Source organism: Xyrauchen texanus, chromosome 29 (assembly GCF_025860055.1).
Source record: "Xyrauchen texanus isolate HMW12.3.18 chromosome 29, RBS_HiC_50CHRs, whole genome shotgun sequence".
In the NCBI taxonomy this organism is placed as follows: Eukaryota; Metazoa; Chordata; class Actinopteri; order Cypriniformes; family Catostomidae; genus Xyrauchen; species Xyrauchen texanus.
Window position 1 is genome coordinate 8,678,359 of NC_068304.1, and position 25,638 is coordinate 8,703,996.

Genomic DNA, 25,638 nt, shown 5'->3' on the forward strand with positions numbered 1-25,638 from the left:
AAATAAAAATAAAGAGATCAAAATATCACTTTTAATTATGAATTTTCATCTTGAAATTATGATTTAGTATCTCATTTTTATGACTTTTAATCTCAAAATTATGACATTTATTCTCGAAATTTGTACTTATAATAATTATGACTTAAAATCCATGGATGTAGATTTAGCTTGAACGTGAAGCATTTATCTATTTTTACATTGATCATGATATAAATCCCCCAGGAATCTACGCCCCAGTTTGAATCTCATAATTATGATTTATAGCTAAATTTATTACATTTTTGACAAGGTGGAAATTGTTTTTATAACGTGATGTAATTGTTTGCTACACCCTAAAGTATGAAAAAAAAGTGCATAGCCTACTTTTATGCTTGTATCGGCAGTAGTCCACTAGAGGGCGTCTGTTATTCTTCGATCTGATTGGCCAGAAGAACTTAGTTTGATCACATGGGTTGCAGTGAGAAGGGAAGTGAAAACCGCATGGTGTGGGTTGTGAATGGTGAAGAATGTTGCACAGTTTTCTTGTAGTTAAAGTTAAATGTATTCGTTTTTTCCAGCACACGATACCAGTATTTAATTATCATTCGTGTACACCGAGACAGATGTGGAAATGTTGGCCAAAGCACTTCTTTAAGGGAGTGTGGATATAGTAAACGGATTTCGCCTTGCGTCTAATGTTATTCTCTTCGGGTGAAAACTCGCAATGTTTCGGTACGTTTAATTGATGAATGTGTATCGAGCAGGGATGGACTTATCATCATCATCATCATCATCATCATCATCATCATCATCATCTAGTATGGAAATTAACGAGGGTTTGCATGCAAGAGGCGAAAGTGGTCCTCAGCCGACAGAAGATGGTTTGATTGACATTAGTTTGTGCGGATCCACGCCTCTGTTGTGGAGGGTGTCCGATGTGAAAAGGTCCAGAGATGCGGGTGTGATCGGGTCTCTGGTGGGTTCTCTGGCCCGTCAGCCCCGGCAGAATGTGCGGCTGGGCAGACCGCTGGAGCTCATGCAGGAGGAGGCGCTGGTGCTGATAGAGGAGACGCACACTGCTGCAGCATCACGGCATACACAGGTGTCACACTTTAACTGAGACGTGCACGAAACTACTGTCTGTGGATTAGTGCATGTATGTACTATTGTTTTTTTCCTGCAGGAGAGTGGAGATGAGGAGATTCATTCAGAGGCTGTGAGACAGTATGAGGCAGGTCTGGAGAGCAGTTATAAGGAGCAGTGCGCTCTGGCCCTGGAGGACAAGAAGACTGTGCTCAGGAGAGTATTGAATGAGAAAGAGAATGGTGAGACCAGCTCAGACTGAACAACACATGAGAAACTAGTGATGTCTGTCTCATTAGTACTCCATGCATGTGTCTGCAACTGTATTTATCTCTAGGCTCTCATTAGGCAGTTTTGTTCCCTTATTAGTCAAATCATTAAGGTAAATGATTACCGGAATTTTACTTGATTCTGATTGGTCAATCTTGTCATGTAACATAATGGTGCATTGCAGACAACTTAGAACTGGGTATTTTCCTACTTCATACATGAAAATATTGACTGCTGCTCTAAGTTGGACAGCTGATTAGTGAAGTCATTTGACGTCATTTCCAAGATGTCGCCAACTAATGAGCATAGCGCTGGGCTGGGTTACAAGAAACATAAAAACAAAATTTTAAGTGTTTTCATTGCATAAAATGTATGTACATGCAATGTACAAGAGGATATTTAGATTTGTTTTTGTAGGCATTGATTGATACATTTTCACCTATTTTGCTCATTAAAAAGCTACTAGATGGACTTCCAGGTGCTAGCTATCTAACTGGCTTTGCATGCCATTATATTTGACCTGAATTTTGAATAATGTGGCTATTCCGAACTTGTATTAAATACTGGTTTCAGAACAGCCTGAAAAGTGCTTTAATTCCAGCTCGAGTCTGTTGTAATGGAAATTGAAATATTATTCTTGATTCATCACGCAATCTTGTGACATGTCATGGGACCGTGATGTGTGATTGACCGGAGTGCATTGATGTCGGAAGTGTCATTTTTGCTAAATGAACCAACAGAATGCAAACTGGAGGTTCAATTCAGCTGTTTGTAGAGACTCTGCAATTTCTTTTTTTCCTCACATGATATTTCAACACATCATTATTTCATGTCAACTGATATGAACTTTTGTACTTTAATTCATTTTCACAGTACAACTAATTTCATTGGCTAGGCATCAACCAATAAAACGATTTCATTGCCCCCTCCCCTGCCGAACACTGGTCTTACCATCAGGGCATCAGGATTTTACAAGTGCTCAAGTGAGTTTTGCTACAGGTTTTTCTCAAAATAAGTGGCAAAAGTCAAGACATGAAGATTTAAAGTTGCAGTGCCAGATTTGAGAGATTGTAAGAGCCGATTTGTGGTTGTACTGTGAAAATGAATTAAAAGTACAAAAGTTAATGTGTAATATAAGTTTGTGTCTGTCGTTGTATTTATGTGAATGTCATTTTACACATTTGTGAATTCAAAAGACAAGCTTTCAATTACTGTCTGTTAGTGCAGATTTTTAATGTACAAGTTTTCACATTGGTGCTGAGTGTAAATTTAAATTTACGAGTACAAATATTTATTGTACAAGTTCTCAATTCCAAATATGCAAGCTCTCCAGTTTTGCTTCTGATTTACCTTCTTAGGTAATGTATAGTTAGCCGGTGGTTGCACCGTTACTACTTTTCTGATTCTGATAGCGTAAATCCCAGCATCGGCTGAGACCGATGATACCAGTGTTGTTTTTTTACATAATCAGTTTAGAATATCTTTCTATTATTTAGTGGAAATAATTGGGTGTGCTCTTTAATATGTGAAGAAATACAAACTTCTAACTACACATTAATTCAATATAAATGTATCGCTTATTAAGAAACACTTTATTATTAACTAGTATACTGGATAAAGTAGCAGCAAAATGAACAGTAATTCCAATCAGTAAAAAAGAAACCAGGGTTTTATTTTTGTATTTTAATTTTTTCCAAAAAATGTTTCAACATGCATCTGGACTTTAAAGGATTCAGATCCCTTTTTTTTGTTTGTTTGTTTATTGTAGTTGTAAGACATCAGTCCACTTTTCATTCACAGTTATTTTTTGGAACCTATTCAATTTAAATATTGTTATAAATTGTAAACAAATACTAACGATGACAACAACAATAATAATAAATTGTTATTAATATTATTATTATTGAGTTTTAATTTTAAATAGAACAGTAATATATTTAAGTCGTGCACTTTTTAAACCCTCCTGCTTTTTTAAACTCTCCAGGAAGTCCTATATGTGTCTGTTTGTAGATAAGTTCACAAGTTGAGTATTGCTCAAATATTTAGCACTGCTGTTAAGGTTAAAAGGTCATTTTTAGAGCTTGACAGTATTGAACATGACCAACACACAGGATGGGATTTGGATGGGGCTCGTCGGACCAATACCCGATCCTTCTAAAAGCTTCAGTATCAGATCGGTGCATCTCTACTCAAGGTGATACAAGACCCCTATATTTTGCAGAAAGTCTGGCTGACTGTACATTATCCCTTGTGAACCGGTTCACCTAATTCATTGAAGAGAACTGATTAAAGTTGATTCACTGACAAACTAGGCCTAGACATCATTGTGGCTTTTGAGCATGTTTTACTCTATAGAATATCATCTATATTTGACAAAACTAATTTAGTGCAGACATTTTTTTTTTTTATGTATAATATATATATATATAAAGTAGACATTTCCATTACTTTTCCATTCTCCAGGCCTGGAAAATGCTATATTAAAATTCCCCGTTATTTCCAAAATTCCCATAAAAATATATTGAACAGTTGATAAGTTAATAGCATTCTTTACCCAGATACATCAGTTAAATTGTTCATTACGTGTTTTATTGATTGACAAAAATATTTTTTTTCCCCTTTAAATGTTACAATCATCCTTAACCTTGCAGTCAGGTCTTTACAGTAACTACCAGCTCTTTGTTCATGTGAACATTTAAACAATAACATGGAGATAAAATGGCTTCAAATGTACATTTTAAGGCATCAAAACAGCAGCCTTTTTTTTCTTAGGCAGAGAGAAAATTACCAAGCATCCTAACTCATCATTGTAACTCCTCTAAGTATTTTAAGGTCTCTCCTTGACCCTACAGGCACTGATGACTCAGGCAATGCAATTAGAGACCGACTTAATGCACTGGACCAAGCTTTCCATTTCCCATTGTCGGCTATCACGGTCCAGCTCTGTACTGCCCGGACGGGCTTCAGCTACTGTCCCGAGGAGCGAACTGTTGTCTCCACTGACTGGCCAATGCCTCGAGATGAACGCTTGAAAACAAGATTCTGTGTGTACAGGGATCTGAGAAATAAAGGCTACTATCTGACCTCTGCAGGGAAGTTTGGAGGAGACTTCCTGGTGTACCCAGGTATGTTTATGATGACCAAGAAAATCATAAAGCAATTTTTTATTTATTTTAGATAAATTGCAGGACAGGGCTCAGTTTTTTTCTACCTGACTGGTGATTTTTACTTGCGCTGCCATCGTTTTTAGTATACATGATGTCTGTTTGTCTATGCAATGCAAGTCAGTGGGGTCCAAAACCTTCAAGCTCCAAAATGGATAGTGGGCAAAAGCACATAACTTGTAATCAGAAGGTTGCTGGTTCGATCCCCACAGCCACCACCATTGTGTGCTTGAGCAAGGCACTTAACTCCAGGTTGTTCCGGGGGGATTGTCCCTGTAATAAGTGCACTGTAAGTCGCTTTGGATAAAAGCGTCTGCCAAATGCATAAATGTAAATGACTCCAGTGGTGTAATCAATGTATTCTGAAGCGATATAATTTTTTTTGGAAATTCAGGTGAGCTTCAAATCCTGATGATGCCAATAAGACTGCCGATGTTAAGATTGATAGTGGAAAAAGGAGTCACATGTTGGTTGATTTCTCACCCAAAACCAATCTTATTTCTCCAGAAGACATGGATTAAACCACTCTGGTTTTATGGACCACACTTATGCTCTCTTTATGTCAGTTTTGAAGCTTTTAATTTTGGGGTGATTTATTCCTTTTAAATCGGCACAATTCACAACAGCAATGGCCAATATATGAAAGACATGGAAATGTTTAACTTTGCAAGGCATAAAAATACATGCACATAAATCTTGGCTGTAGTATGTAGTGCCTTTTTTGAACTTTTTCACATTGGCCCTGGGACATTCTTTTATTGCTCTGAAGTATTCTGGACACATGACTCGCCAATATAAACTGAAGCATAAAATGTATTTTCAGCTCAGCTCAACCTTTACGCTCTCTTTCCATAGGTGATCCACTGCGCTTCCATGCTCATTTCATTGTGTTGTGCATCTCCATGGATGAACAGATACCGCTGTGTGACATTCTGGCTATAGCTCGTCTGGGCTCTAATGTGAAGAAAACGGTATTGCTTTGCTCTCCACAGAACCCCAATGAGTCTGGACAGGATGAGGGCGTGGAGGGGGGTGTGGTGTATTCATCGCTACAGTGGAGCTCTATGGTTTAACTAATCAACTACAACTTGTTTGATCCATTCAGATTGTTGAGAGATGATGTGGTGCTCTGCGAGCAACTCAAAGCCTCAGCTGTGCCTTTTTAATGTGTAGTGAGTGGTTTAAAAATGTTTAATGACTGACAGGACTAAAGTGTCTTGGTAGATGAGCAGCTATGCAGAAGGATGCCCCGATATCATTGAATAAAAGTATTTTGAGTGTCTTTTTTGAGTAGTGTAATTAATGTTTTCAGCGTTTTATACCTAAGATTTAAATATTGAATTCATTGATGAGGCTAGTGATATAACATTATTATTGTCAGGTTATTCTGGTTGCACAGTTTTTAAAATATATATGCTTGTAATTTTAGGAAGTATTCTAATTTATTTAAACAATGGGAAGAAATTGATCAGGATAGGGAACGGAATAGAAATACAGATTTAAATTTGCTTTTGCTGGTCAACTTGAAGTTAATATTGAATTTTTTGTACCCATCTTTAAAATGAATACATTCATATCGATTACTGTTATTTTATCAAATGGAATTAAATGTTTTAAGGTGAGACAAACCAACTAAAACCTTAAAACAATGGAATTAATAAAATCCTTTGCAAAAAGTTGGACAGGATGGACATTGATACTGATTACATGGGGGAAACCCTATAAATTAATTACAGATTAAAACATTCTAAGAAATATTTTATTGTAGAGAAGGGGAAAAATTAAGAAACACCTGGAATATTGCCAGTTTTTTTATTTTAAATTTGTGCGTAGCACTCGGATATGATGCAAAAAAATGTCAATGTTCGCTCTAATTAAAGCAAGCAAGCACACTTAATTGCAATATGGTAATTAACTAGTATGATCTAGACTTCAAAAAATTCCAATTGTGAATTTTATATTTTATTTAATAAATCAAAACATATGATTGAAACTAGTAACTAGACTGCATAGTACACAGTTAGAAATCTCTATAGTAAAAAAAAAAAAGGTCAATGGATGGTCACCTTAACATTTCTTTGTTCTCACCAGTTTGGACTTCCCAATGCCCTCCAAGTCCTCGTGGTGGCGTAGTAACTCACCTCAATCCGGGTGCTGGAGGACAAATCTTAGGTTCCTCCGGGTCTGAGACCGTCAATCCGCGCATCTTATCACGTGGCTTGTTGAGTGTGTGTGGAGGCTTCACGCTATTATCTGCAGCATCCACGCACAACTCACCACACGCCACACCGAGCGCAAACCACATTATAATGACCAGAGAAGGCTACCAGGCCAATTTGGTTGCTTAGGAGACCTGGTTGGAGTCACACAGCACACCGACTCCAGGGGTGGTAGTCAGCGTCTTTACTTGAGATAAGGGACAAAACTTACATACAAAAGTCCTCTAAGTTAAATATCAAGAAATTCATAATAATAAAAATACTGGGAAAATCTCAAGGAAATGTTTATTTTCAAGGCATTTATTATTTATGTTTTAAAATAATTTAATTAGAATGTTTTTAAAATGCATGCTGTATACTTGGAAGCACATGTAACTTAACCTGTCCTCAGCAAGACGTCACAATGTTAAACTGCCAAACAAAGTGTTAAAAATGCAACTAAAGCTTAAAAATATAAAAATCTAATGAGATGGAAAGGGGTACAATATCAAACAATACACAAAGTAAACATTAAATTATATTTTCTATAAAAATCTGCCTCTCAAATTTGTGTCCTCACTTTGTGTCAACTCTGTAAGATTTTTTTTTAAGAATTCTGAATAAATCAGAAAATGTCATGGTCAGCTATATCTCTTGAGTACCCCTTTCCAACTTCTTGCTCATGGATGCAACAGACATGTGGTTTAATAAGTTTAATATTTGTTCATATTTTAAACAATGTTTAAGTCTCAGTGGTCACAGCTTCAACATGTCAACTTCGTCGTCCCATTGGGATACTTTCTGTTAGATAGGGTAATTTATTGGCTTTTTAGTTTAGGTTACAGAGGCAGCTTTAACTGAGGAAAAAAACGAAATGGCTACAGAGTACAACACATGGTTAAGATGGAAAAATATTAAATTTTGTCAACTCCATCAGAATTTTCAGAATAGTGTGAAAACAGAAATAATTGATAGAATGTACTTTATCACCTTTAATAAACACCATTATTAGATCATTAAAGACTTTACACTGTTGTTGGATGGATCAAATTAAAATAGCATGTTTTAAGTGACTCTGATGGAACTAACGCAAATGAAAGAAGTGATTTTTATAAAAACGTGTTCCCCTACATGGTCCGTTAGCCGAGAACTTTTTTACAAATATATCCATTTCAAATGGCTTTAATATAAAAAAATAAGATAAGATTTAAAACCTGTTTTGTCCCTTATCTCAAGAATCAGTAAGGGTAAAAAAAATTATAATACATTTAACAGGAAAATACATGTAATTCTACAGTAAAATATTCTAAGAATATTGTGTTTTAGATGTAAAAATTAAGATTTTACCATATAATTAATGATAAAAATGTATATTATGTTTAACAAGAGAATACATGTACTTTTACAGTAAACTATTGTTAAAATTACTGTGAAAAAAATAATCGGCATTCCCAGAAGTCCCTGCATGACCCATCACATTTCATTATATTTTTTGGGACTAGTTATGTATTTTTTTATTTTTAATATCAGTTACGTACATTAGGGTGTTCGGTGTTATATGTGATTTAGTTTAGTTCATGTTTATTGCAATATTTTAGTGTCACGTGTGTTACCCTGTTCCAGAAGGTTAGTATATAGAGTTTACCTTTTTTAATAATGAAGTAATGAACCCTAAAACAATTGTCACTGTATTTTTACAGTAAATTTCTAGCACCGTTAACTGATTTTTTACTGTGAACACTCAGCCCTATCATCTGGTGGTATTACAAAGAAATTACTTTTATTACCATCTTCTTTTAATGTTGTGCAGCCATATGGTAGTTATTGAAAACAGAATTAAAATTAAGTTTTATGTATTGTGATGAAAATAAATGATATCGGGAGAGTGAAGAATACAGAGAGGCAGTGCCATTGGCGCGTTATGAAGTCTCGCGAGACCCGGGCGAACACAGGACGAGAACGAGATCAAGTCGCAGACGAAGGAAGGCAAGAAAAGAAGCAGATCTGAACAAATTAATAAAACCTATTAAAATGTCCGGGCGATCCGTACGGGCGGAGACCCGCAGCCGTGCAAAAGATGATATCAAAAAAGTAATGGCGGCAATTGAAAGAGTGCGGCGGTGGTAAGTAGTCTGTATGAAGAAGGAGACAAGTTTCTTTCCTTCTGCGTACTAAAATAAACTTCAGAGTGGCGGGAGGGTTGACGTCATTCAATGACATGACAGACAAGTAAGGCAACCAATGAGCTTCGCTGTAAACGGAGTGTGGGTGTGTCTTTGATATTGAATGGAAATCGAACAATCTTTCGGTAGTTCAACTGAATGAATGATTGTGTGTTAAGAAAATCTTGTTCAGAATGTCTGATTTTCACAGTGTACAAATTAGCATTTTATTTTTAATTCCAATTACACTCTGTGCACACTCCATGGGCGAATCTCACAAATAATTTATTAACATTCAGTTACAATAATGCAATACATCTCCATGGTCCCAAAAACAAGTTTAATTTCCTTTATGAAAAATATAATTGAGTGATATATTATTGCAATATTGCAAGATTCACTTGTATGATTTAGATTTTTCTGCTCCTAGGGAAAAAAAGTGGGTTACAGTGGGAGATACATCTCTTCGGATATTCAAATGGGTGCCTGTTACAGAGACCAAACAGGTGTGTATCAATAAAGATATGACAGATCATCTCATACAGATGTCCAGTTCTCAGATATACAAAGTGTTCATGTTCAGAATGACTTCTTATTTTTTCAGATATATAAGCCCAAAGGGCCAGGTACAGCAGTGAGGGAATTAAAGGGTTTTCCAACAGATGTAGTATTGGAAAATGCTCGTTCAGTGCTACTTGATTTTCAAGGTAATACAAGTCTTAAAAGGTTGTTTATGGCAGACACATGAAAGCTTGATATACCTCTGTAAACAATTCTGAATATTCCCTGTTGAAAGTAATGCAATTCTGGTCTGTTTTGTTACGCTCTAGTTACCTTAATTACAGCCTTCACTTTTGAAAATCAGTGATTTGCTTAACTTGGCATTACAGTATGCTTACTTATTTAAACATCATTTTCATAGTTTCTTCATGAGACTGCCCATGAATATATTCTTAATGTATTTGTTTTCATAAACAGATGACAACAGTAACCAGAGTTTCCTTTCGGATGCCTATCAGTCTAATACAAAAGTGGACAGCAGTAGCAACTCCAGTCCTCAGCATGTCAGTGAGGCAGTGAGCCCGTCTCATGCACCTTATTTCCGCATGGAGGATTCTCAACCGCCCACCCTGGGACAGGAGAGCATGGAAGCTGAGAGAGGTGAGACTTCTGGTGGCTTTTCTGCAACTATTACAGCCTCATTTACACCGATCAGCCACAACATTAAAACCACCTTCCTAATATTGTGTAGGTCCAAAACAGCACCAACGTGTATCTCAGAATGCTATTATTTTCACCACAATTGTACAGAATTTTGTCAGTTCGAACCAGTCTGGCCATTCTCCATTGACCTTTCTCATCAACAAGGCATTTTTGTCTGCAGAACTTCAACTCACTGGACGTTTTTTGTTTTTGGCATCATTCAGAGTAAATTCTAGAGACTGTTGTGTGTGAAAATCCCAGGAGATCAGCAGTTACAGAAATGGGATAGTTCAACTCACCCTCATACCATCCCAGATGTCTATGACTTTTCTTCTTCCGCAGAACACAAATGAAGATTTTTAGAGGAATATTTCAGTTCTGTAGGTCGGTACAGTGCAAGTGAATGGTGACCAAAACTTTGAAGCTCAAAAAAGCACATAAAAGGAGCACAAAAGTATTCCATACAACTCCAGTTGTTAAATCAATGTCTTCAGAAGCGATCTATTCAGTTTTGATTGAGAACTGACCAAAATATAGCTCCTTTTTACTGTACATCTTGCCTTTGCAGTCTCTAGGCACAATCATGATTTCAAGCTCTATTACACTTCCTAGTGTTTGACTCATGTGCAGAGCGCTAGATGGCGCTACAGGAAGTGTATTCAAGCTTTAAATCATGATCACTAAGGAGACTGCTGACAAGATGTACAATGAAAAAGCAGTTACATTTTGGTCTGTTCTCACCCCAAAATCAACCGGATCATTTAAGAAAACATTGATTAAAACACTGCAATCATATATATTACTTTAATGCTGCCTTTATTTACTTTTGAACCTTTCACTTGCATTGTATGCTAACATGCTTAACATGATCAAAACTCTCATGTATAACAATAAGTTAATGAATCTCATGAAATTATTAGGGCTAGCAATTTAATGCATTAATTCAGTGCGATTTAATTTTATAAAAAATAATGCATTAAGCGTTATAAGGACATTTCATGAGAAATTCAAGCTTGAAGTACCACTTGTTTTCTCCAGGGGGCAGTAAGCGAAACTTCAGCTGTACTGTATACCGTAGGCAACTACTGCTTATACAAAGAACAAACCAACCCTTCAGCAGACAGCACAACACGAGGATGCGTTCTTGCATTCAAAACACAGCAACTAAGGGATCTCAAGACGTGTTCTTCTAAGTTTTAAACTACGTTTAACTAGACACAGAGACCTAAAAAGTTTATGTTTGTGACACGTCGTGACGCAACTAAAGCGAGACGCTCCAAAAGCATCCGTCTGACACAGGTGTACATTGACGTGTACTTAGACAAGCCTCACAATAAATCTCTGACTGATTCACTTGTAAAAATGGATTGCTGTGAACTGTATGCCAATGATTGGCTTATGTTCAATAATATGCAAATAAGCTACACTGGATTCCAAAGCCACTTTTTTATTGTCTTATAGCTCTTATTATTCTATATAATGTATAATATTATTCTATATTATTCTATAATGTGATGATTCTCATTATTCTCAATTCAGTATTGCTTTATTTTATAACACTTTAAAACATGAGATGTTTTATTTTTTCCTCTGCATTACAGTAATGATGAATGGAAATAAATATTATATAATAATTTCTTTCTTTGTTTCTGGGGTAAAATATGAAAATGATGTAACCTAATTATTAGAGCCATCAACGACCAGCAGTGAGGTCACAGATGAGCCCCCGACTCTAATAAAAGAAGATGTGTTATCTCTATCTGCACAGGTAACGTTCCAGCTGTCTTCATACAAATGTTAATCTGCTGCTTTGGGTGAATTGAAAGAGATATTAGATACTATTGATATTTTGCAAAACTGATTTGTGTTTAGCAAAGCACCCATGATTGAATTTATGCAATGTATTACATTGTTTTTCACAGGACGAAGAGGAGGTGGTTGGAGCCCCACCGCTTAAAAGAGTCTGTACTGAACAAAACTCAAGTTTGAGTTAGCACCACTAGCTAGACAACACAGATCAAAAGTTCAATGAAATTTTCAGCCAAGACAAAACACATTGAGAGACTTTCTACAACCGTTCAAACTCCTGAGTTGCATTCATTTGATCAACAAATAAGCTTGAAAGGCTGTAAATGTTTGTCCATGACAAGATTTTACTTACTTCGCTTCAGGTATTTTCTTTTGAAGGTAAAGCAATTTTTTAATTGAAAAGTAAATTGTAAAATGCCTGTTTCTCAATATGAAGCGAGAAATAACTTTATCATTATAGCACACGTGATGCACGGAGTAATATTTGGTGTAATGTGCTGAAACAGTTCAGCTGTTCATTTATTTACATAAATATTTGTTTCTCTCTTTCTTTTCTTTTTAAAACACTTCAGTGCGAACTGGTTCAGATAAAATCCTTTACAGTAAAAAATAAAAAGTTGGGTAAACTTAAAGTAAAGCATCAAGCTTTTTTTCTTAACAAATCAAGTTGGATTATAAGTTCCATATACTCAGAACAGTATGTTCAGCAAACTTAAAATATTAATGATTATTAAGTTAAATAAATGTACATTTTAAGAATAGCTGTCCTTACATTTCAATATTCTTTAAAATAATATACAAACACACCTGGAGTCACAAGTTTGATTCCAGGGCGTGCTGAGTAACTCCAGTCAGGTCTCCTTACCCCATGTGACTCTACCCTCCCGGTTGCTAGGGAGGGTAGAGTCACATGGGGTAAACTCTTCATGGTCACCATAATGTGGTTTTCGCTCTTGGTGGGGCACGTGGTGAGTTGTGCGTGGATGCCGTGGAGAATATAGTGAAGCCTCCACACGTGCTACGTCTCCGCAGTAATGCGCTCAACAAGCCACATAATCAGATGCACGGATTGACGGTCTCAGGTCGCAGGAGGTAACTGAGATTCGTACTCCACCACATGGATTGCCACCATGAGGACTTAGATTGCATTGGGAATTGGGCATTCCAAATTGGGGAGAAAATAATAATAATAATATACAAAGATATCCTTTTCTATGCAAATCTACATTTCTACATAAGATCATGCATTAGCCCCACCAAGGTACCAAATATTTGGTCCAACTTATTCACATTTTTGGAAGTTAAGTCACTGTTTAAATTCCCTCAAATTTCCTCATTTTCCATGTCCGTGTGAGGCCTGGCTTTATAGACTTAAAACAGTAAAAAGTTTAAGAAAAAAGTTTGCATTTGACAAAGCTTCACAATGTTTCTACAAAACATTCCACTGAATGGACAATCCTACGCAGTTATTTTGTAAAGAAAATAAAAGTAAATTTTGTCTAATAGTAAGGCCAATATATAATAATGTACAATCCAACATCCTGATGAAAATATTACATATAAATATTTACATACAATTAAAGAATAGTTCACCCAAAATTTTTAATTCTCTCAGCAATATAAGTGTGGGTGAGAAGTAGATCAATATTTTTGTCCTTTTTTTCCTCCACTCTAAATCTCCACTTTAACTTTCACTTTCAGATGTAAAAGTGAAAGTGGAGATTTCGTGTAAAAAAAAAAAAAAAAGACATCATATACATTAAATAAGAAAATATTCCTTGTCAAATATTTGAGGGTGGGGGATTATTCTGCCTCAAATGGACTCAGCATAAGTGATCAAACTAAGCATGCTCAAAAGCCTGTAAGTTCTGCCCTCACCACCAAACTTGACATTATATGTGCTCAATTGTTTTTTTGGTATAAAAGTTGACTTTCTTAATCGTTTTAAGTATTTCATCTCTATTTCGAGTTTTTTTTGTTTTTGTATTTCGAGATTTTGAGTTTATCTGACAAAATTGAAGTTGGATTTTTTTTACAGTGTTGTTCTTTTGTTTTCTTTATTTGTCTCTTGCTTTTAATTTTGCTGCATCCAATCACTGAACTGTGCTTATCTTTTATATTTTGTAAGGTCACCTGAAGACTGTATTTTAAATATGAAGGTTTCCACATTCAATAATATTTGAAGTATTATTCTAATAATAATAAAAAAATATATATATGTTTTTTGTATGACCGTAGTGTTGTCTTGGAAAAAAATATACCTGATTTAAAGAAGTGGCAGAAATACATATAACTTTGGATTTATATAGCTTTTCACAGATTGCATATTTTGGTGTACTGTAGGACAGATATTGAGTATTCTACAGATGTAACATATGAGTGTTTTAACTGGATCATTTTAAAGTTAAAAGCTTTAACAATGCTATATCATCATTACTTGTGTGGCCTAAACAAACAAAGGGGTATTTCAATTTATTTTAATGGAGAATCTCTGTGCATTGGCTCTTCAGTGTACCAGGTGTGAACAGATTAATCAAGACTGTCTCTTTAATTGGAAAAAGTGTCGCGTGCACTCTCTATTGTCTCTGTTTAAATTCCATACAGCTGCCTCTTTTAGCTGAATGCGCGTCATTTTGGCATTATATAAATTCTGATATTAAAAAAATATTTTTTTTAATACTAAAGTGTATCATTCAGACGACACATGGCTGTGTCTCCTCTGGAGGTCGCATTTCTCAGCCGCATACGTCATCGAGGCTGTCTCGTTTCAAAAAAGCGAGTAGGACCACTGATCTATATATATACCTGTAGATCAGTGAGTAGGACACTTCTTTTGCGACCTTCTTTTTTTCTTGCTGAGAACATTCAACAACAACAACAAAAAACTACGTACCGTACATAATCTTAACAACAACAATTATAAAAAACAACAACACAAAATAAAACAAGACAAAAAAAATAAAATACAATTGTAAAAATAATTACAAAAAAATAAGAGGGCCATTATCTCACATAAAAAAGATCACATGAAGAGCCCAAAAACAGAGCAAATACTATCAGTCCTTAAAGCGTTCTTATTAACAGATACTGAGGTCACATTTAAATAATTTTCCATTTCTTTTAAGAAGAATGCGACCTTTTTTCACGGGAATTCGGAAGATGCATGAGGTGTATCTTTCGTGGGCACTCATAACCCACAATTCTTTGCTTCAACGGAAATGTAAAAAAAAATAAAATAATAAATGACGCCAATTTGCCCGTAAATATGATGTTCAAACGCAAGGAACGTTAATTCCCAAGTTGAAGTACCGCAGTAGATGGGTGCAGAGTATATGATATGCATAATTATATTAATATATAATTAAAATAAAGTATTAGACAAAAAGTACACCTGTAAAATATACTTTATTTTCTCTCTACATCATTATAACTCTCCTAAATATTCCATTCTCACTCAAAGCACTCGCGCTTGTTAAAGAGTGGCGTGCTGTCATAGCAACCATGTTACCTTCCGTTTCCGTTTGTCCTACGAAGGCTGTCTCGTTTAAACGAGCCTTGTTTAAAGGAGGCCACTCGGTATACTGCAGCCTTCAAAGGACGCGTCCTACCTAGTACGCAGCCTTCGAAACGAGACACAGTCATTTGGAAATTATCTATCAAAATGTTTACCACCTTATGTTTTATTTTGATTGGAGGGGTTGTTTCTTTGACAAAAGATGGCGTAGGTTTGACCGACAGTTCATATGACCAATAAAATACATAAGTCTTTGTCGTAGCTTTTTAATAGCCAATAGCTGTTAGCGGTGGGCGGAACTTGTTCGTGAGACGCTGCCTGCTACTGGGGAAACGGTGTTTTGAGGTTGTACGGAATGTTGCCGGTGTTGCAGGAACTCCCGCCATTTTTCAATCAGCTATAAACAGTCTTGTTTGTTTATGTAATTAACGCCCCAAAATCAGAATCTACGCGGTTCACAATCTGTGCGGACAAGGGAGTGTAAAGTCGTTCTGGCCCGGAGATTCGAGTGCAACACGGACCCGAGCGGTTTATGAAAGCCCGCCATACCCGCTCTGACGGACCGCCTCCGCCGCGTTTCGCGCTTTCAACCCCGGCATTCGGGAGCTTCCGTTCACTCCTTCATAAACACTCTTACAGCCAGATCACCATGACACAACCGCTTCCCGAACCAGCGGATTTCCCCGAGGACATGTAACTGACCAATTTAGCCGTAGTTTTGTTTGTTTTGTTTTCACGCGCTTCATCAAGAAGTCGAGCGTCGCGCGCTAGCCTAGCTCAGTCGCTACGCCGTCAACGTGCAGATTTCGCGGGATATTTAGTTCAAGACATCGACGAGCTCTTTTGGTACTTTAATTTACCGACATATCCGTGGTTGCAGCAGCAGTAGCCCACGATGGCACCGTTGTTGGGTCGAAAGCCGTACCCGTTGGCTAAGCCGCTGTCGGAGCCGCCGGGCCCTGGAGAGGAGGTGTTCATCATCGAGCACACTAAAGAGGCCTTCAGGAACAAAGAGTATCCTTTATCACTGTCTGCACCATAGCTTTACACGCAACAAACACACAAACAATTGGATGCTAAAGTATCTGCCTGTTATTTCCACGCGGGTCTTGTTGCGGTCATGTGGGATCGCTGTGCATTTATGCATTTATTATTGTTTACTATTGTTTTCCTCTCACACACTGTAACTTGTTGTAAAGCTAACCGGCTAAGATGACAATGACCCGCATATCACGCGAGGTTGCACTATTGGACAGGGATGTTTGTTGGTTTATTTATTTGTGAGGCATGCTGAAAGTTATGTTGCTGAAGGTTTGTCTGCAAATGCTCTTGTCCTGTGCATTTTCAAGCGAGCTAATGTTAGCAGGCTAGCATCAGGACGCCAAGTGTGTCTGTATGACGTCTGGTGAAACAGTTTCCCATCCAAACTGCCATGACTCTTGTGTAACGATCGTTTAGAAGGACGAGTGTGATTCATTGTAATGACAATGTCAGCTGCGCTGTGAGGGTCAATTATAGGTTGTTTATATCATGCTTTGAGTGTGTGGCTTTGGTTGTGAAATGTGCATAGTTTTTGCTCAAGCTGCAGGTGGATTGAGGGGAAATATGAGAGGTTTTTCTGCGCGAGGTCATTTGCGCGCGAGATGTTCTCCGCGCGCCACGTGAGTCTGGCCATGATTGACAGGGGACATCTAAAGCTGAACTTTAGGGCTTCAGCACCCACGTGCACTGTAACGACTGTGATTTCTACTGTTAATGCATCATTCACATAGATTTGATTTAAAAACCAAATTTAATTTATTAATTTTATTTTAAACACCGAGTATTAAATGCCCAAATAGTTTTTGACAGTCTTAAGATTTGTAACAAACCCAAAAAAGAAATGACAGGGGAGCTTTTTTTTTTATTTTAGCTAATCAGAAACACACATACCTGTCAATCATTTAATGCTTTTGTTTGGTTGACATCGCTTTGGCTAAACATGTCTTTTGAGGGGCGTGGTTTTAAGCGTTGTTGGCCAGGGGCTACTTACAACACCTTTACGTGGTTATTTCACCCCAAAAATGTAAAGTCTGACACATAGTCACTCCGATGTTGTGTAACTAGATCGGTTTGACTGATATTTTTAACCTATATTTACACTTAATCAGTCACTGGTCCTAGGGCTGGGCAATATGGCCAATATTGTTATCACGATAATCTTTTTCATATTGTTCGATATCGATACTTATCACGATATACATTTACACACAGCACGTTCTTTTTTTTTTTTTTTCAAAGTTGACAGAAGAAAAGAAGAGAAAATAAATTCTAAACAGTCAAAATAGTCTCTACAAAACTGCACGGGGAGTCCAGAGACGGCCAAAGCAGTGAGGTCTGCGGGATCTTTTACCAATTTGACCGTCTTCTACCGTTAATCAATTGAAAATGAATGTTAAAAGCTCATCTGTTTGTTCTGAAGCATAGTGACAGCAGTCCAGTATTTGTTGGAATATTTTTTGATGCTGAATGTGGGTTCAGGGGTGTCCAGAGGGAACATTTTGTATATTTTCATTAAATTGATGGACTAGTCTACCAACTAGTAATTTTAGTCTTTCCTTATCCATTCCAGACATCTAATGAATTTACACAAAATTAGAACCGAAATCGATTTGTTTATTCGATTAGTTTATTATTAAAGGCTCGTAACATGCTGATTAATAAAGATACATTTAAAAGGGAAAAACGTTATGGTCTAAAAGGTGCTTTGAAACCACGTTAACTCATGCGGCGCTTCATGTCTACACACATGCAGGAAAAAGAGGCAATGCTTGCGGAGCGGGACAGGGCAGAAATGATGCATGTTTGGTGCTAGAGAACAATATTCAAGATTACAGCGCAGAAAGATCAGAGCTGTTGCCACATCACTGTTGTTCTGTCATGCTCTTCACTAGAGACGATGAGAGAGCGTTGTCATGAAGTCTTGTGGTGCGGATGGAATAAATCCGGTGTCCGACGTAACCTAATTGTTAGCAAGACAGCTAGCATTAGCAAGTTCATGCAGTCTGACCCTACGTTACCACTGGCACGTTGAGCGAAGCTGAGAGCGTTTTCAATTAATTTCAAACAGAGCGTCACGCTCTCAAGGTGGATCGTAGGATTGGTAGCGGTGCGGAGAAAGCTCTCTCCTAGCGCTGTGAGCGCCTTTGAGAGGATTTTGTCCATCCCAGTAGAAACGCAGCCTGAGAAAGCCGAACTGCTTGTGTTTTTGCAACACAGAGTAAATATCAAAAATTGCTCAAAAGCTTATCGTAGATTTTCATTATCGTGATATATATTGATATCGTTTTATCGCCCAGCCTTAACTGGTCCTATAAAATTGCTTTTAGAGGTAAAGTTGGACATTAAATATTTCACATTTTAAATGTTAACTCAACTGAAGGGCTTTGAACGAGTGTACATTGCAACTTAAACGTGAATTCTTTGTAGACTGCACAATTTAAGTTTTGTAAAGCAGTTCACCCAGAGGTTAGTGATAAATTAATGTTATTAAGAGGGATGCACCGAAATTAAAATTCTGGGCCGAAACCGAAAAATCCAGGATGCACTTGGCCGAAAACTGAAACCGAATTTTTTTTAACCTATTTAAGAAAAAGAAAAAAACATTTTGTGTCCAGTCTGTCCTGTCAGAAAGCTCATCAAGAACATGAGATGCTGCACTGACTCTCACTCTCTGTGCTGGTGCAGATAAATACCTGTGCGCAATCCGCTCAAGCAAAGGAAAGCCGTCTTTGTTTATGCGACCGTAGTCAAGGGGATTGTAGCTTCTGGCGTAGTTCAGCTAGATTGCCTCAAGTTGTGGTGTAGCTGCGCTAGTTGTGGCACTGCTGTGGATCGGGGCGCTTTCCTGTAGAATCTCTTGCTGTACTGTGTGTGTGTGTGTATATATCTTGAAAGTTCTGCTGAACAAACACTGCAGATCGCAAATTTGATGTCCTTATCAGAAACTTTGAAGAATTTCCACGCCGCTGACATGATCGGCCTTTGTTTGGTAGCGCCGTGATAAGGGCTAGATCGATCCAGAGTGAAATCTGAGCACTGAGGGGCGGGGCGAGGAGGTATATATTTTCTGCCTTTTTTTCTCTTTCGCCCGAAAACCGAAAGTGCCATTTTCGGCCGAAAATTTTCGGTGCATCCCTAGTTCTTAATGTGCTTAAAGAAGAAGAAATAAGTCAAGAATTAAAACTGGTTAATAAATATTGGTTCTCGGACACTTAAACACAAAAATAATCTGTATCGGAATGGGCTTTAAAAGCTAATATACTTTTTTGAATTTAGCACTGGCATGGTCAAAGTTTTGACTTTCTGATTAAATGTGTAGGTTGAATGTTATGCAAGTTGCTATGGAGAATTATATTTTTTTTTATTTGTAGTATATATTTTTTTATATGTATTTAATATGTGCTTAATGAACATTGAAAAATGTGCAAGTAATAATTTGACATAAGTTTATCTGATCTCTGTTAGTGTTACGCTATAATATGTCTGACTCTGTTATACCTTTTACTGCAGAAATTGTATTGTTGACCCTGTTTTCACCAAAGCTGTTCTTAATTGCATATGTTAATATGTGGGGACTGCTGTTGCAGCTGGTCCTTTAATAATTGAGCTGTGGTGCAACACGCATGCATTATGAATGAGGCTCTCTCTCATAGAGGATGGACAGCGGCTCAATCCAGATCAGCTATGCCTTAGTAGTGTGCTGCTTTATACTTGGGGCATCTTGTTGAGAATTGTTTAGTGCAAAAGATTGCAAATTTTCTCCTGAAGAGTGTTTGTCCTTCACTGTACTGCTCAGAGAGTATGAAGCTCGATTACTTCGGTATGGAGAGAGGATATGGACGTGCAAAAGCACTGGCAGCAGCCAGCTCACACACAAGGAGGCCTGGGAAGAGGAACAGGAGGTCACAGAGTTGTAAGTAACAAAAATGAATGCGTGAACAAACAAACTCGGAGCAACTACTACAGCATCCTCTCAGTCATTAGCCCTCTATTCATTCAGCTCAAATGTAACTGAGCATTCATTGTCGCACAATGTAGTGAGAGTCTTCCTACCTAGATGGCCTTTTTGGGCAGACAACGTCGGCAGTTCATTGGGTTTTAAGAGAGATGGGTCTTATACACTACTAAAAGTTAGGAGACACTTTTATTGTTGTTGTGCCGGATAGTGGGAACCACTTCAATACCATTTTTAAAAAGAAACTGAAAATAAGCTAAACTATCCCATATGCTGTTTTGAATTCTTGTCACATGACCTCACTGCTGCTTTCTAATTGGTGCCCTTTTGTCATCCCTCCCTCCAGTCTAATAACAGCTTGTACTGACTGATTCTTTACGTGAATCCAATGTAGAGGCAATTTTCAAAATTTTAAAAACAAAAGGAAAAAATCTGTGACCTGCTCAACTGATGTGCTAGCAGATTGCATGTGTGTTTGGGAGACCGAAAGAGAAAGGGCTATTTCTGTCTTACAAGCTGCTTATGTAACCATACACAGGAACACTTCGAGAACAGTGGGCAGTGTGGACCATATAGAGCGTTTTATGTTTGTGTGTCTCAGGCGATGTAAGGTTTTTTTTTTCCCCCGGTGTTCTTCACCTTATGTTATTCAAGCATGTGTCTCATCTCCCTCTGCTGGCCATGAAGAGGCTTCTGAAATTCTGAGATGCCTGAATGAAGATGTATTGTTTCCATATCTCCACACTGGTCATTTCATTCAGTTCTGAGGATGATTAAGATCATATTAATTGGCGGTATTAATCTAGAAGTGTTTTCAATGAAAACCTTATCCTTTTCTAAATTCATTTCATTAATCTTGGTCAAATGCATAAAATGAAAAGAAACCTTCTAGTGTAGTACTAAAAGTTGACAAATGTATCTGCCAAAATGTTTTAAGTTTTCGCATTTAAAGAGTGCAGTCGTTCTCTCCATATTGATGATGAACCTTGTTCACAGATTCATGCAATACATGCAAGTTTTTGTCCAATAAATGCTCTCTAGGATGAGAATGTCCCTCCTCCAATACTACCAATCACCAATAGCAAGTAACAAATTGTGATTTTTAGCCTGGTGGTAATGTAAACTAAAGGCTGTTGGCAATTAAAATAAAAATATGGACCCTTTCATTGTGTCCCACCCAGTGTTATCTTTAATTAAAACTAAGTGAAAGCATTTTGGTTAACAGAAATAAAAATAAGAACTGAAATTATGGGGGAAAAACAGAAACCAAACAAATACTTTTTCGTAACTTCAAAAACGAATTAAAATAAAATTAAGACCTTGAATTAATTTGTTTTTTATACACAGTAGGGTGAATATGGCGCAAGTCATATTGTTTTTGTCACCTTTTAAAGATTATCCAAATGCCACAATCTGACATTATATCTTTTATAGAAAGATTATGATGTTTCCTTACTTAGTCAAAAGGAAAAAATTAAGAACTACTCAATACTGTGAAGAAAAACCTTTGGAGATGCTATTTTGACCAAATCTCAAATTATTTTCAGGCAGTGTTGGTAAAGTGAGAAAGAAGATGAATTATTTTATAGATAATATCTACAAATGATTTGAAATGTATTTTCTTCCATGTCATAGATCATCATATGTAACATTTATTTTAATATTTTCTTACACACTTTCATGTCATAAATCAACATATTTAACATTTATAAACATTGTCAACTTTTATATTTTTATCACCGTAAAAAGATTTGCCTCAAATTTGTCATTTTATTTACCCTTGGTTTTCCCACTGGTGGTCATGAAATGAGCTCTGTCACACGTTCTGATGTAAAATCATGAATACAATACCTCAATGTTAATTATTTACATCCCAAATATTCGTTTAGTAATGATTTTAACTATTTAAGGAAAGGCATGTGGATAAAATAAGGGTCAAGTGTAACTATTACACTTTACCCATCACCACCCTATATTATTAAATATAAAACATTTGCAATCTTCCTTGATTAAACATGAAAATGCCAAGACTACCCAGAGATATGTAATGATGTTAGACATTTTAAATGATACCAGTAGTTGCTTTTAGTTTTGGCAGTCATAATAAACTAAACTGAAACTAGAAAACACTGAGAACTAAATCTAACAAAGTGGGAAAATGAATGAAAACTGTTGAAATGACAAATTGAATAGAAATTAAAACAATATTAAAAATCCAAAACTAAAAAACAAAAATATGAAAAATCCAAAACTATAATAACTCTGGTCCAGCCACTTCCTGATTCATATTTTCCAAAATGTTTAAATTCAAAGTGAATATTTTGCCTGCTTACAATGCCGTAATGTTCTTAGAATAGTGCTGAATTGATATATACACACACACAAACATACAGTTGAAGTCAGACGTTTACATACAACTTAGTCAAATACATTTAAACTTAAATACGATTCTTGTAATTTACTTGTAGAAAACATTCCCTGAATCAGGTCAGTTAGGATCACTATTTCAAAAATGTGAAATGTCAGAATGATAGTGGAGTGTGATTTTATTTCAGCTTTTATTACTTTCATCACATTCCCAGTGGGTCAGAAGTTTACATACACTTTGTTATTATTTGGTAGCATTGCCTTTAAATTGTTTAACTTGGGTCAAATATTTTGGTATCCTTCCACAAGCTTCTCACAATAAGTTGCTGGAATTTTGGCCCATTTCTCCAGACAAATGGTGTAACTGAGTCAGGTTTGTAGGCGTCCTTGGTCACGATGATTTTTCAGTTCTGCCTACAAATTTACTATCAGGTTGAGGTCAGGGCTTTGTGATTGCTACTCCAACACCTTGACTTTGTTGTCCATAAGCTATTTTGCCACAACTTTGGTGGTATGCTTGGGGTCATTGCCCATTTGGAAGACCCATTTGCGACCAAGCTTTAAATTCCTGTCTTGAGATTTTGCTTCAGTATTTCCACATAATTTTCCTTCCTCATGATGCCATCTATTTTGTGGAGTACGCCAGTCTCTCCTGCAGCAAAGCACCCCACAACATGATGCTGCCACCCCCATGCTTCATGCTTGGGATGGTGGTGTTCGGCTTGCAAGCCTCACCCTTTTTCCTCCAAACATAACAATGGTCATTATGGCTAAATGGTTACAGTTTTGAAATTGTAATCTGGCTTTTTTTTTTTATAGCGTTTTTGGAGCAGTGGCGTCTTCCTTGCTGAGCAGGCTTTCAGGTTATATCTGTATAAGACTCATTTTACTGTGGATATAGATACTTGTCTACCTGTTTCCTCCAGCATCTTTCACAATGTCCTTTGCTGTTGTTCTGGGATTGATGTGCATGAAACTACGTTCATTTCTAGGAGACAGAATGCGTCTCCTTCCTGAGCGGTATGATGGCTGCGTGGCCCCATGGTGTTTATACTTGTGTACTATTGTTTGTACAGATGAACATGGAAATTGTGGAGGTTCATAATTATTTTTCCTGAAGTCTTTGCTGATTTCTTTTAATTTTCTCATGATGTCAGGCAAAGAAGCACTGAGTTTGAAGGTAGGCCTTAAAATACATCCACAGGTACATCTCCAATTCAGTACACATCCTATCAGAAGCTAATAATCTGAAGCTAAAACATCTGACCCACCTGGAATTGTGAAATAGTCCATTAAAAGTGAAACAATTGTTGAACAAAATAACTTGTCATGCACAAAGTAGATGCCCTAAATTACTTGCCAAAATTATAGTTTGTGGAGTGGTTTTTCAACTGTGTGTGTTTTTTTTATATATATATATATATATATATATCTATCTATCTATCATATGCTTGCCATAGGCTTCAGGAGGAGTATCCAGTGTGGTTTGAGAAGCCAGTTCTGGAGATTGTGCATCATAACACAGTACCTCTTGATAAGCTAGTGGACCTGGCCTGGGTGGAGATTCTCACCAAATATGCTGTTGATGAGGAGTGCGACTTTCTGGTAGGAACGTGTACTGAATGTTTTGAAAAGAACAGTTACTCTTCCTCTTGTTCTGAAATGGTTAATTTGTGTTTTCTCTCTGTAAGGTTGGCCAGGAGAAAAGTTTGCGTGTGAAAATAGTGAAGATTCATCCACTCGAGACCCCACCTGAGGAACATGTGGAGAAAAAGATGGAAGGAGCTTGTGATTCACCTTCTAGTGATAAAGAGAATACCAGTCAGGAGAACCTGAAGAAGGAACCACAGGCCAAAGAGGAGGAGAGCAGGAGAGAGAGCCTCTGTGAGTCTCCGCTGGTTTTCATTTTGAGCAGAATGATTTTTGGGACACTCACTAGATAATACATGCAGTCTTTTCTGTTGTAGATTTTTTTAGTAAATTAAAGAATCAGGTTATCGTTTTTAGATTGCTAATTATACAATGTTATTTCATAAAATGTTACCTTATTAACTTGACAGCCACTTCTCAAACCTTGACTTTAGTATGCTTATGTCACCTAAATGCATAAAACCAAAATATTTCTTTAGCTGGTTTTAAGACACAAATGAGCTTTTCCTTTAAAATCACTTTCTCTGTGGACACCTTTTGTTAAAGTTTGTTTTTATAATTTTGACTGTAGCTGACAGGGCACGTCGCTCACCCAGAAAACTCCCCACCAGTATGAAAGAAGAGAAGAAGAAATGGGTGATGCCCAAGTTTTTGCCCCACAAGTATGATGTCAAACTCCTCAATGAAGACAAAGTAATCAGTGATGTCCCAGTAGACAGCCTTTTCAGATCTGAGCGGCCGCCCAACAAAGAAATCATGCGCTACTTCATCAGACACTACGCAGTGAGGTTGGGCTTGGGAGAGAGCGCCCCCTGGGTGGTGGAGGATGAATTGGTGAAAAAGTTCAACCTGCCAAGCAAATTTAGTGACTTTTTACTGGACCCACACAAGGTGGAGTACAAACATGTGGTGCTTTGGAAGATATACATAAAAAAACAAGTGAGTAATTTAATAATGTGCTTAATATTTTGGTCTGTTTAGTTTTTGGCAGAAAATACTTCAACTAAGAGGAAAAGCATGAGCTCAGTGGAAGGTAAACCCAATAAGAAGCAGAAGATGGGAACAGACGGAGAGCAAGGCAATGTAAAAGTGGAAAAAAAAAAGAAAAAGGTCTCCCAGAACATACCACTTAGCCCAACCCTCTGGGGACATTTGCAGGTATGTGAGCATTAAAAGAAAGATTTCATGGCTGATTTGAAAACTTGTATTTTTTTAATGGGATCTGAACATATTGAAAAAAAAT

At 37.0% G+C, this 25,638-nt stretch overlaps 3 protein-coding genes across 3 annotated transcripts in view; all 3 read left to right on the forward strand.

Moving 5' to 3' along the window:
• Window positions 1-464: 464 nt before the first annotated feature.
• On the forward strand, window positions 465-5,778 carry tsen34 (TSEN34 tRNA splicing endonuclease subunit). The gene is made up of 4 exons (XM_052096902.1): window positions 465-1,081; window positions 1,163-1,304; window positions 4,185-4,457; window positions 5,352-5,778. Exons 1-4 carry the CDS (start codon window positions 725-727, stop codon window positions 5,567-5,569), a joined length of 990 nt encoding a protein of 329 aa, XP_051952862.1. The 5' UTR covers window positions 465-724; the 3' UTR covers window positions 5,570-5,778.
• Window positions 5,779-8,659: 2,881 nt separating this feature from the next.
• Window positions 8,660-14,079, forward strand: bcl7bb (BAF chromatin remodeling complex subunit BCL7B b). The gene is made up of 6 exons (XM_052096903.1): window positions 8,660-8,817; window positions 9,287-9,362; window positions 9,461-9,563; window positions 9,835-10,017; window positions 11,748-11,827; window positions 11,982-14,079. Exons 1-6 carry the CDS (start codon window positions 8,726-8,728, stop codon window positions 12,051-12,053), a joined length of 606 nt encoding a protein of 201 aa, XP_051952863.1. The 5' UTR covers window positions 8,660-8,725; the 3' UTR covers window positions 12,054-14,079.
• A 1,660-nt stretch (window positions 14,080-15,739) lies between these two features.
• LOC127622807 (tyrosine-protein kinase BAZ1B-like) overlaps window positions 15,740-25,638 on the forward strand; it is a 40,961-nt gene continuing 31,062 nt past the window's right edge. The window contains 6 exon segments of the mRNA XM_052096896.1: window positions 15,740-16,396; window positions 20,220-20,336; window positions 24,206-24,350; window positions 24,437-24,629; window positions 24,967-25,286; window positions 25,377-25,553. Of these exon segments, the coding sequence (XP_051952856.1) occupies window positions 16,278-16,396; window positions 20,220-20,336; window positions 24,206-24,350; window positions 24,437-24,629; window positions 24,967-25,286; window positions 25,377-25,553 (1,071 nt within the window). The 5' untranslated portion in view covers window positions 15,740-16,277.